Source organism: Colletotrichum truncatum (genome assembly GCF_014235925.2).
Source record: "Colletotrichum truncatum strain CMES1059 chromosome Unknown Contig_0001, whole genome shotgun sequence".
NCBI classification, from domain to species: domain Eukaryota; kingdom Fungi; phylum Ascomycota; class Sordariomycetes; order Glomerellales; family Glomerellaceae; genus Colletotrichum; species Colletotrichum truncatum.
In genome coordinates, this window is record NW_027222398.1 from 5,199,268 (window position 1) to 5,212,010 (window position 12,743).

A 12,743-nucleotide genomic window follows, 5' to 3' on the forward strand; every position below is an offset into this window, starting at 1 on the left:
GACCGTCGCCGACGGACGACCAAACAAACGGGGAAAGCACCTCATAGCGCGACCCTCTTTTTCCGGTGGCGCAGCAGAAAAACGGGGTGGCCCCCGGAGTAGCGCCCACCGAACAGGACATCGGGATTGGCCGCTAACATGTCCCGTCACAACCCGGGCGTAAGGGCCGACCGGCGATGACATCACTCGCACCCGTTCAGGATCGCCTACCTGGTTGCTTCGCCGTGTGGATCTGCTTGCCGCCCGCCTCCAAGGCAACATTGGTGCCTGTCAGATCGGATGGCATAGATAAGCTTAAAATGCAGTCCTTTTATGTCTCAGGCAAATCCTCCTTACCTACTCAACTTCGATTTTTTCGCCAGCCAGATTAAACAACACTATCTACTTGAACTTGCAAAAACTGATTTCAAAATGGGATTTGTATGTGTTCTGACCCCACTGTCCTTCTACCTTTGGCTTGGTAATTGACTTGTGACTCGTGAACAGGGAAGATCGTGTCTCGATGTACTCGACAAGGTCGCCGTACACACCATTAACGCCGTTGGTACGTATGGTTTTTGCTCTTGGACCCTTCCTCGCGAAATATTGTCGACAAATTCTAATGAAGCATTTTAGCCATGAATGCCCCGAATAACGCCGGCGTCGTCGTAGGCGATTTGCCCTCAGGACACAGGCCCTCAAAGAACAAGCGCGACCCTCCCCCGCGCATGTCGAAGAAGACCTGGGCAGAGACATTGGAAGAAGAGAAGGCCGCGAAGGAGAAGGAATCACAGATGCATGTCAAGGAGTTGTGATGCGCTGGATATTTGTTTCTTTTGCTAGATACCCCCGACCTTCTCTTAGCGCTGCAGTCAAATTGCGCGGGATAGAATACAATTTTTAGCTTTAATACTCACGCGATTTCAGCAGCTTGAAGGGAATTGCATAAATCAATTCGCTACTCTTCGGTGACAAGCATCAGCTATGATGAAATGAAACAGTATTCCATAGGCAAAAACACTGCCATGATAGAGGATAGCAGTAGCGGATTGGACTATTGCTACCATGTCTCCCAGCTTGAGGTGTTGCATTACTCTATGTGGCAGTATGAAGTACTAAGTCAAGCGACAGAAGGCTGTGACAAGATGCAAGGTGAGGTCATATTCAGATAAGTATTCAGAGCCACAAACTGTGACGTACAAACCGCTATCTTCATGGCTTACCAACCACAAGCCACAATTCCTGAGACCAATCAGCGCCAAGGGCAGTTATATAGCATGTTTGGTTTAATCAAAATTGTGATGCAAACTGCTAGTCGCCGTGTTTCGCCCAGCTTCAGCCATATCCTAGCAATGCACATTAGGAGGAGGGCGGGTTGAAAACTCGTCAAAGCAGTTTCCTTCCATACCCTCATCTTCTCTAACCCTGTGCTTACCATCCTGTCACACTTACTTCCATCAGCTTCCTATATTCTCAATTTTAAGCTGATTTTATGCGTGAGATATATTAGAACTGGGGCACTTCGCCGAGGCAGCCTTGAAAACTTGCGACCCAATCATGCTCATTGACGACTTTTCTGAGGGCGTTAGCTGAGTACACTTCCACGTCAAGAGTTTTCCTCGCCAGAGCAAGACGATAATGCTACCTGTCGCGACAGAGAGTCTTCAATTCTGGTGGCGAACACTGCGTACGATGCAAAGCAAATCACAGCTGAAGGTCGACTTCGAAGGCACTGTCAATGGAAAGAAGCAAAAAGGAAGCAATTTGCACGAGCGCGGCAAAAGCTAACTTAGCACGACCTGGTTTCGATCCAGGGACCTCTGGGTTATGAGCCCAGCGCTCTACCCCTGAGCTACCGTGCTTATCCTGTTTGTTGAGGCCCAGACGTCGTTGCCCACCAAAGTAGGACGCGGTGGAGAGTGAGTCATCTCCGGTTCACATTTTTCACCTTGGCCTTAGTACGACTCCGCTGTGGAAACTTTAGAGTGAATGCTTCGAGCTCGGCGACGAGGAAGAACGATGGGGCAGATGGAGGGTCTCGTGGGATTGCGTCGTCCTCCACCAAGACCTGCGGTATCCCAATGTCTCCAAGTCGTTCAAAAGTCTACAACAACAAAGTGAAATAATATCTTACAGCGCTTAATCATCGAACCCCTCGAAACCGTCGTCTTTCTTTGCATTTCCAGCCGCCTTCGCATTGTTCTTTTTCTTCTTCACCTTGGCTTTCAGCTCGTTCGACTCCGCAGCCTGGATTTTCTCGTCCTCCGTCATAGTCGGCATCCTTTCCGTCTCCTTGTTACGTTCGGTTCACAAAACCACGATTCTGACTGTCTATAAGATACTTGATTTGGTTCAACCTGGGTAGTTACACTTGTAGAGTGTGAGTGAAGCTAGTAGAAAGTACATATATGACTATTAGAGTTGTGGAACTAATTAATTAATCTATTGAATGTAAAAAACTATTACAGTTAGAATTTTTATGATTATTATTATGTCATAAATTTATTATCTAATTAGCTACTGGGTCAAGTAGGAATTATTAAGCTAGGAGACCTATATAGGCTGTAGCTATATACGGTAGGCACACAAGCAGTAGTTATATAGGGAACCACCTCGGCGATGTGATGCAAGGAAGGGAGGGGTTTGTGAGTGTGAATTCACGATTCGACCTCTACTATTTAACACTTATTGCATATTTTATCAGCATACTATTGTAATTTCGCCTTATGCCGGAATGCGGCGGTGAAATTTGAATGCAGATGATAAATCATGGTTAATGCTTAACCAAGTCACTAGAGGTAATCGAATGCAATAGATATCCACTAGATTTAGGCACTTGAAGCTGTCTCGAGGATTGCCTGTCTCGTCTCTGCGTACATAAAGTTGTCCAAATACTGGATGATAATTCCCTGGAAAGTTTTCAAAACCGAAGAGAAGTTGGTCATTAACAGGGTCAGCTGGCACGGCAAATCGTTGTTGGGACCGTAAGCTCATGCGGCAGCACCAAAGTGTGGTCTCTGGGGGTAAAACTTGGATTTAGATGCAGATAGGGTGTGAATGTGGTGGGTATTTCTCCTCGCTGCCAAATTTACCCCAAGTTTGATTAGGTTCAAGTAGCCACGAGTGGGCGGGGTGCGACAGGCGGAAACGGACATTTGATGCCTAAATCTTTTACGCATCGCAGCTGATGCGGGCATCAACCTAGTTGCCAGGCCAAGATGTTGGTGAGAGGAAAGGATGGGGAAGCGGTAGTAGTACTATGTTTGCGGCGAAAGCGGCAGTAAAAGTCGCTTGCCGTCTCAATCAAAAGGCCTGTAGTGCAGCTCGTAATAGGGGAGATAGGTACACCAGTTGTAGCGGATCGGGGGTAATCGATACCGTCCCGGCAATCCATCGTCGGGGACTCGGGGACCGTTGTGCCCGATGATGACGACACAAACCTTGCGGCTTCCCGCTGTAGAATACAAAGAGTTTTCTCCACTGATGTCCCGAAAGACGGCATTAACAAAAGGCTATTCGGACTTGGTAAGGTCATACCCGCTATCCACAGCATGAGAGAGCTAGAGGCAGATGTATGTTTGAACCCATATGGGTTTTCGAGGTGGGTTTCTTCCGGTCGGGAGATATCCAGCGGACGGACAAAGTGGTAAACAGTACCCTGTAGCGCTCTGTCTATACTCTCTCTCCTGTATCACCCTACAATTCCCCCGACTCCGTTCATTCACGGAGCAAAGACCCCCGCAGATCCGTGATTCTGACAATATGCATTCCCGGGCGGCAACTCGGCGAGCCACGCAGGTTGGACGAACCCGGTTCATTCCACTGTGATCTGTACTGGTAGTGACAGCTCGATTGGCATACGCTAGTAAAAGACTACACAGGACGGAGAAAAGGGCTAAACTGTAATCCCCTTCCCTAGTCTCGTTCCCGCAATATCGCACCATTCGACGATTCAGGGATTTCGCGACACTAGCACCCCGGCAAACGGGTCTTTTTCAAGCAACACTGATACGCAGGACATGGAAAGTAGGTCGGCACCGAGTCCGGTGGAGAGGATAAGAAGGGGGGCTCAGTATATAACCCTCCGCCGGCGACAATGTCGCCATCGTCGAAACTTTTATTGCCGTACCAGATACCAAACAACATAACCCAGCGAAACAACCTTGACCACCATTGTTCCATTCTGTAAAACATCTACAGCATGACAAGCAGCCCTTTCAAAGTCATCATCATTGGTGGTGGCCCTAGTGGCATAACCGCAGCACATGCCTTACACCATGCAGGAATCGATTTCGTAGTCCTCGAGAGGCGGACCAATATTGTCGAGGACCTTGGCGCAAGTCTGGTGCTGGGGCCCCCAAGCATGCGCGTCTTCCACCAATTGGGCATTCTCGACAAGCTCATGGAGATCGGTTGTCTCTTGAACGACAATAAGGGCTTCACCAGTGATGGATACAATTTTAAGGAGTCGTCTGCTTTCAAACTCTTACAAGAGCAGTACGTTTTTTTACTTACTTTTCCATCGCTTTAAATCGCAAACACATACTGACGTTGGCCTTATTAAATAGTCACGGCTCGGTACCTCTAGCATTCCACAGAGCGCATTTGATCCAGGCCCTCTACGACACCCTCCCAGACGATGCGAAGGCGCGCTACTTCACCGGCAAGAAGCTCGCCAATATCGCTTCAACCGACAAAGGCGTTGCCGTGACCTGCGAAGACGGCTCGACATACACCGGGTCCATCGTTCTTGGAGCTGACGGCGTGCACTCCGCTACTCGCCGACAGATGCGTCGCCTTGCCCTCGAAGAAGACCCGTCTCGGGATTGGGACCCCGAGAAACCGTACGAGACGAACTACCGCTGCATGTGGGCATCTTTCCCACGTCCTACAGCCGCCGGACAGAGCTACGAGACCCAAGGAACAGACAAGTCTGTCATGTACATTACCGGAAAGGAAAGGGGTTGGATTTTCTGCTACGAGAAGCTTGCCGAGCCGACAAAAGAGCGCATCTCCTTCACCGAGAAGGAGCTCGAGGAGTACGGCGACCGATTCGCCGAATGGCCCGTCACCGGCACACTGAAAGTGAGGGACGTTTTCAAGGAACGATACAACGCCGGCGGAGCAGGTCTTGAGGAAGGCATCTGCACGCAATGGTCGTGGGGTGGCAAGATTGTACTTGTTGGCGATGCCGCTCACAAATTCACCCCCAACGCCGGATTGGGATTCAACAACGGCGTGCAGGACGTCGTCGCGCTGTGCAACGGCCTGCGAAAGATGGTCTCCGAGACGGGAGGCTCGCCCAGTTACGAAACTCTCGACTCGTTCTTCCAAGAGTACCGAACGGAGAGGTTAGAGCTACTGGAGAAGGACTTGGGACAGTCTGCACGACTGACGAGATTGCACGCGTGGGCGTCGACGTTTGACTGGTTTATGGCAAGATATATTTTGTCTTGGAGCTTCATACAGAAGATGCTCTTGACTTACATCGTATCTCCGGCGATTCAGAAGGCGCGAGTGTTGGATTTCATCACGACGTCGGAGCCGTTCGAGCCGGGTTCTTTCCAGTGGTTACATCCGCTGCTGAACAACATGTCCAAGAACCGGGCGCTTTAAGCATAGAGACTTCTTCTTTTTCCTCCTCTTTTTTTTTTTTTTTTTTTTTTTTGTCATGTATTTTACTGAGCATTAGATGGCGGGTTAGGCATGGTTAGAACAGACACGTACGACTAGATGTAATAACTCCTATGACTTTCAGCACTACTAGCGCAAACCGTTTTGAGATAGCTTCAGGACCTCCCAAAGTCTGTCGGAAACCGAACAGTCCACGCCTTTGCGAAACACACATCGAGAAGAGGATACTGGCCTATTGAAACTTCTGATTTTGCCAAACTTTGAGGTGCTCCCACAAGACACCCATCTAGAAGGACAATCATCTCATATTTCCGCCAATTTGCGAAGGTTTAGAGTTGAAAGTTTATAGCTCGAGTCTAGAAGAACGACTGATATGCTAAGAATGACGTCGAGGAGTGACTCACTGCATAGGTAGAGGGTGAAGGGCCAGTTCCGGCACTTTGGGGCCGGCAGCCAAGATCACAGGACGCATACCTTCTTGAGCTCTAGAAACGTATAAATCGGCCCTGAACTTTCGCATCACGAAACCGGCAAGGGGATTAGGACTTTAGCTACCAGACCTTGGGACATCGTATTTAAGAATCATTTTAATCGCAACAGCGAGCGTTGCTTGTTGTTACGTTTTAAACCAAAAGACCTGGTGATACGTGAACTGAGGTGCCCTGAAGACTGGGAGCACCCACCAGCTTTTGATTTCAGTTTTCACTTGGCTCGAACTAACCTGCTTCAGAAGCAACGAATATGCATAACAAACCAACTATTCGTCCCATCTTGTATTTCTTCTTTATTCAATCTCGGTTCGTCGGAAAACTCCAAGAATGAAGAGACGGCACAACGGGAGGATAACCCCGCTACGCCCAGTCCCAAGGAACCGGAGAAAGCGCTATACCAATGTGTACATGATCAGCGCAGGGCTGTGCTCAGCAGTGGTGTCAGCCACCAAACGTGCCCCAAGCCCGGATGAACCGCAGAGAAACCTGAATGGGTCGCCAAGCTGCAAAAACAGTTGACTTAACAAGGGCCTCGTCAGCGCTGTCGGGCAACTCCATAGGCTTGGGATGCCCCCAGAGGCTCGGAATGCGTCATCTTGCACCCTCACGATCCGACTGACCGGGCGAGAGGCAAGGTCATGAGAACAAAACTTGGTTTGGCGAACCTCACCATCCAGTCACAGAACTGCTCAGTGATGCCGCCCGAAAACATGAGTTTATTATATCTAAAGTGACGAGACTCGCAAATTGGACAAGAGAACCTCACCTTCAGTCTTGCTACACAAGTGTTGTTGATCTCACTGCTCGATTAATCAATAAAATCAATGACAACGCTAACCCATCCAAATCAACTTGGTAACCGCCATGCATCTCAAGTATCTTACCTCAGCAGTCATCTTCTTTCAGTTTACCGCCGCACAGTCGGCAGTGTCGACAATCACTCAAAACCTACCGCAGCCAACCCCCGAGCCGGAATGGGATTCCGATGACACCTTCACCTCCGCGGTGCTCAATAGCACAAACCACTACCGAGAGCAACACAACGCCTCGGACGTGTCCTGGAACGAGACTCTTGCCGACTTTGCGGAAGAATATCTCGATGGCATGGAAGACTGCGACTGGGAGCACTCGGATGGACCTTATGGCGAAAACCTGGCGAAAGGGTATCCGAACGTGACCCGTAGCGTCGAGGCATGGGGCGACGAGCGCGACGATTATGACTTCGACGATGCCGAGTTCAGTGAGGAGACGGGGCATTTCACGCAACTTGTATGGAAGAACACGACCGACGTCGGATGCGCGCGCAAGCTGTGCAACGATAATGCGTGGTACCTTGTGTGCGAGTACTGGCCTAGGGGTAACGTGCTTGGGCAGTTCGAGTACTCGGTAGACGAGAAGGTGAGCTTTGGGGCGAGAAATGCGCCGGAGATGTTCTCAGCATTCCTTGTGGCTATGACCTTTGCCATGTGGATGACGGCTTGATGTAGGCTCTCTAGGGACAGATTATTGAGACCAGGACAATGAAGACCATTATGAAATCTCGAATAAACCCCTTGAATATGGCTGGGAGAGGACCAGGCGCTGCAAAGGCTATGCCGATACAAGACTTAGTGCACGTGGCTGGTGAGGTCTAAACCAACCGCATCAAAATAAGGGATGCTGCAGATTCCCAGCAGCCGCGGAGAACCTACTTTCGACCTCAGAAGCACAGTCAATGCTTAGTTGCAAACTTTGGTATGTCAAGATAATTAAATAGGCGAGACCGCTGCAAGTATGGTATGATTATACGCCAGAATATTCAAGGTCTAGGCTCAGGCACATCTCATGCCACTCGTTACAAATTAGGGGTCCGATCAAGCGCCCGTCCAGCTGTGGCGTTGTTAGGCTACTTTCAGCAACTGCGCCCCCTGTGTTTGTTGTTCAGAGACGTAGCAAGCTGAAGAACTAGCAGTGAAATGTGACAGTTGAAGCTGCTTAACGGCTGAGCTAGTAATTCGGCTCAGACAAGGCGAAATCCTCCACTTTTAACATCCGTCGGGGAAACCACTTCTAGAAGATCTGGCTCTTCATTCTCTACCATTTGGTAATGTACTAAGTTCTTGAAAACAACAGTTTTCCTCAATACGCTCTTGAACCATCTCTCACATATTAATATCACAAGAAGATTCTTAAGAGCGGGCAGCAATACGTTAAATTAGTATACTTGCTAAAGGTGGCTGAAGATGATAGAATGTAGAATGTCAGCCGTTGGAGGCCATGTGGTTCAGCCATACGCTAGTCGACGCCGGTCGTTATTCGCGTCCATGTTGCTGTTCCAACATTATTGGTGCTGAGATGACACGTCAAGGCCAGCTTGAGGCTAAAACCACCATAGCACCTGGCTTCTGAGGCGATGGCTGTTGAATAGAGGATTTCACTTCAAGCCAAGTGCACGGGTGCCCACCCCAGACCATACCAAAGGCCTAGAACTCGCTGCCAAGTATGTTACCTGGGTCACATCTCGATTCATTCACAACTTGATTGTTATATTTGCTGGTACACACTCGATATTATGCTATGGAGACTGATGGGTACGACGATAGAGTCAGACTACTCATGTAGGATGAGACCAAATGGGCGCAAGGAATCTAAACGGCAATAGGCATCCACTGGCAAAGTTAAATGTGGTAAGGCAGATGCCCTGCGGCTGACGACTATGGCTTCATACTAAGGTAGCATCATTTGAGGACAACCCGTATTTGGTGACAGTTTCAACAGCCACATTAACCGTTGGAGATTCGGCATTTGCCGTCGCATGGTCTTATGTGGGCCGGCGAATAACAATAGAGTGATGTCTTCCATCTGCATGCCTGAGATTCTCGACTATTCTTAGCTGCTGCCAGCCTCGTTTTCAGGTGGCTAGCTCGTCTCCGTTCAATTTCTTTGAGAATTGTAGGGAGCTAATTTCAGAACAAGTTTGAACTACAAAAACATGGTTATTGTCCCCGATTCTTCAGTCGTCAAATCCTCACTTTTAGTCAAAATTCTTACAACGGAGATTTCAACCATGAAGGCCACCACTGCTGCAACAACCTTTGTCAGCCTGATAGGGCTGGCAGCAGCTGATGCCGAATTGTCATCACTAGCACGACGAGGATCGTCCATCCTGAAAAGGTGGGACTACGACGTCTGCTCTAACGACTGCAGTCTTGCCGGCGTGGCCATGCCGGATAAGGACAACTTCCAGCTTCCACTGGAGAACAACTGGTCCGAGCAGTGTCCCAAAATCATCATCGGGCCTTATGATGCACCTCTGGCTACTTCCAGGGTCTGTCTCGACTTTATTGGGCCCAACATTTACTTCAATGTGTCCTCGTTCCCGGGCTATACCACGAAATCTGCAACGGTAACGTGGAAGTTGATGGGTAACATGATCGACTCTGCGCATTGGAGCACCCCGCCACCTACGGCGACACTCACCTGCGCGCCGTCTGGAGTTAATGATCAGCTCGTCTGTAAGCTACCATTCAACGACGCTCTGGGCCTCACACCCACCACTAGCATCAAGAGTGCCCTGGCCGGAATGTGCCCCAATGGAGACCGCGAGGGTTTGGGCTTCTACTTGCAGTTCTCCGGCCAGGTTGAGTCCGTTGACTCGGCCACTAACATCAAAACCGTCCACACGTTTGTCCATGAACCAGTGTGCACCCAAAGAGATTCGAGACGCAGTTGTACGGCATGGAATCCCACTTATAACTACTTTGCAATCAGCTACCGCTGCTCGAAATGCAATGTAGCACCGTGCCCTGCACCAAGCAGCACGTCTTCAACCGAGACCCCGACGGCCCCAACGCCGCCGCCTTCACTCAAGACGTGCGCCTTTGGCACCGCTTTCGGCTTCCAGAACCCCGTTGCCGGTGTAGAGAAATCTACCACCCTCAATAGCCAGTCCGGTCAAGGCTGCAACCGCTGGGGCTGGTACGAGACTCCCACACTCGCCGAGCTGCAAGGCGGTATCTCCGGTCCGCTGTATGTGGGCGCGGGCGGTAACGACATCACCAAGGCCATTGATGTAGGCGTCTGGGTCGCAACAGCAAACCCGACCGGTCGTGTCACCGTCACATACCTGCTCAACCCGCCCTACGTCCTCGCCGAGGTCCACGTCGACCTCGACTGCCTTCCCATCGACAAGTGCGGGCCGGGCCAGTACACGTACAATGCTGGAAGCATCCCTAATTTACCCACCTGGTCGAATCCTACTCCGCTCGTGTACCCGACGTGTAGTGGTGGCAGCCGGGCCTACCTTATCGTTCATGCCGCTGTTAACATCTTGACTGTCACTAACACATGTCCGGCGCCCAAGGCTTCTTGAGCAACCCCGTTTTGCAGAACAGCACCAATCTTACAAACCTAATAGTCGGGGCAAGACTTTATGGATATGTAGATAAATAGCAGGGACGCATACATTGTCACTGTGACATGTGATACTTAGTGGGTAATATTCAATGGAAATTTTGGTGTTGTCTCTTGAAATTCTGAAGTCGCCGTGATATTTCAAACGTTTTTAAGGAAAAGGAGAAGAAGCTCCTTAGAGGCATTGTATTTTCGGTAGATGCCGTGTAATCTTCTTATGCAAAAAGGCGTACTAGGTGATTTAGATATACTAAAGGCTTCAATGGCTTTCAGATTAGTAAAAGTTAGTTTTCCTAAGAGTATAATGAGCGACCGACCGGTGATACAAGACAGGACTCTGATTCTGTTATGTGCGATAGCCTATAGTACATAGTTTCACACACACGCGACTCTGATGAGTCATTCAGAAGCGGCATCAAACTAGGAGTTCTCTGTGTTTTCAAATTCCCATCCGCGCAATCCTCAAACTTCTGCCCCGTTACAAGTAGACAGTCGGATGAAGTAACTGCTCTTAAATAACAGATCATGGCGTCACAAATCCCTCCCAAGTGCGCATGTAACTGACAAAGTTGTCACTCAACCCTTTCTCTTTCAAGTAAGCCTGCGTGACTGGCAACTGCGGCGACCGATGTTCCAAGTCCAGTTGCGCGCGGCGTGGAAAATCAGGTTCGAGGATTGCTGCTTTGCCAAGCATGACAAAATCACAACCGGCGTTCAGGACTGAAGCCGCTTCCGAAACACTCATTACCTTACCAGAAGCCCCGACTCGAACAGCAGAGCGTGGAAGGTCGGTGAAGAGGCCGAGGATAGTACGTCCCTGGAAAGGCTCCTCCTGGGTTACTTTCTTCCAGTCCCAAACCGCCAAGTCCAAGTAGTCGATCACTTCCTCTCTAATGGCTCTGGCAGCAACCTCTCGCATCTCGACCAAAGGCACGCCGTACCGCTCGAAAGATATGCGCAGGCCTATTTGGAAGTCAGGCTTGCACTTTGCCCGAATACCACTGATGATCTCAAAGAGAAACCTTGAACGGTTCTCCAGAGAGCCGCCATATTTATCTGTTCTCTGGTTGAATAGCGGAGACAGGAATTGCATAGGTATCCAGCCAAAGGCAGAATGAACCTCAACGCCATCGAAGCCCGCTTCCTCGGCGCGCTGAGCCGCGGCAATGAAGTCGTCGCGGACGTCTTCAACTTCTTTAAGTGACAGCCCACGCACGCCGGTTGACGGGTTGTCTGACGGCCCAACAAGATCATTGACGAACTCGGGATTGGCTCTCAGGCCTCCATGGTGAATCTGGACTGAGGAGACAGCGCCATGAGCCCGGATTATATCGGCTATACGTCTAAGGCCTGGCAAATGGTCATCGCTGTAAATGCCCATCTGCCCCGGGAAAGCTTTGCCAGAGGGGCTGACATTAGCAGCGCATGTCATCACCATGGAGAACCCTCCTGCAGCGCATTGCTCGAGCCAGTGAGCCTCGTCTTCAGAAACGGTCCCGTCAACATGGCACTGCCAGTTCGTAAGAGGTGCAAGAAGGAGTCGGTTCTTGAGAGGGGGCCCACGCTTCAGCGAGAGTGATTTGAAAAGATCAAGAGTCTTCATGGCAGATAAGCAGTAACTCTTGAAGGTTTGTATGATAACGGGAGGTAACTTCGAAGAGGAGTTATGCCTGCCAAAGCCCCCCAACAGCATTTATTGATATTCGATCATTGTCATTTAGTTATTCTCGAACCTGAAAGAAACAAACCCATTCGTCCCAAACACTCTAGTATAACTAGGCTGACAAATTCGTACGCTATCTCCTCAGATTTTCTTTCTATTGTGAGGTTGTGGGTCTTGGGAACGTCCGAGTCTCCAAACCCACTAGACCCCCAAATGTCTCCAAGTCTCCAAGTCTCCAATTGTGGTTGCATGTACTTTTCACTTACCAATTTTTTTTTAACGCTGAATGATTACCAAGTCGAGAACATCATCAGCTTATGTTGTCCGTCTCACCGTACGATAGAGTTATAAGCATAGATTAATAATCTCGATAATCTTAATAATCCTAATTTGACCTGCAAAAGGCCTGGCGGTATGTCTTTTAACATGTCTTTGCCCGAAACTTGGCTAATAGAAGTATGAGCTCCCCGAAGTTCACGTCCTTCTTTCCACCATGGTTAGACAAGTGACATCGTTTCGATTAACGCATTACTTTTGGATGGACGAGAATGATCTTTGCAGCCGACGTTCCGTCAATGGTCGCA

At 49.6% G+C, this 12,743-nt stretch overlaps 5 protein-coding genes across 5 annotated transcripts; 4 read left to right on the top strand and 1 right to left on the bottom strand.

Moving 5' to 3' along the window:
• Positions 1 to 411: 411 nt before the first annotated feature.
• On the top strand, positions 412 to 794 carry CTRU02_201462 (uncharacterized protein; the record flags this gene model as incomplete). Its single annotated transcript, XM_036732566.1, has 3 exons — positions 412 to 420; positions 487 to 544; positions 616 to 794. The coding sequence occupies 3 exons, from the start codon at positions 412 to 414 to the stop codon at positions 792 to 794; spliced, it is 246 nt and encodes an 81-aa protein (XP_036575683.1).
• Positions 795 to 4,180: 3,386 nt separating this feature from the next.
• CTRU02_201463 (FAD binding domain-containing protein) lies at positions 4,181 to 5,595 on the top strand (the record flags this gene model as incomplete). Its single annotated transcript, XM_036732567.1, has 2 exons — positions 4,181 to 4,476; positions 4,548 to 5,595. 2 exons carry the CDS (start codon positions 4,181 to 4,183, stop codon positions 5,593 to 5,595), a joined length of 1,344 nt encoding a protein of 447 aa, XP_036575684.1.
• Positions 5,596 to 6,968: 1,373 nt separating this feature from the next.
• Positions 6,969 to 7,586, top strand: CTRU02_201464 (extracellular scp domain protein; the record flags this gene model as incomplete). The annotated part of the gene is made up of 1 exon (XM_036732568.1): positions 6,969 to 7,586. One exon carries the CDS (start codon positions 6,969 to 6,971, stop codon positions 7,584 to 7,586), a length of 618 nt encoding a protein of 205 aa, XP_036575685.1.
• A 1,564-nt stretch (positions 7,587 to 9,150) lies between these two features.
• Positions 9,151 to 10,455, top strand: CTRU02_201465 (uncharacterized protein; the record flags this gene model as incomplete). Its single annotated transcript, XM_036732569.1, has 1 exon — positions 9,151 to 10,455. One exon carries the CDS (start codon positions 9,151 to 9,153, stop codon positions 10,453 to 10,455), a length of 1,305 nt encoding a protein of 434 aa, XP_036575686.1.
• Positions 10,456 to 11,019: 564 nt separating this feature from the next.
• CTRU02_201466 (nadh:flavin oxidoreductase nadh oxidase) lies at positions 11,020 to 12,099 on the bottom strand (the record flags this gene model as incomplete). The annotated part of the gene is made up of 1 exon (XM_036732570.1): positions 11,020 to 12,099. One exon carries the CDS (start codon positions 12,097 to 12,099, stop codon positions 11,020 to 11,022), a length of 1,080 nt encoding a protein of 359 aa, XP_036575687.1.
• Positions 12,100 to 12,743: the final 644 nt, after the last annotated feature.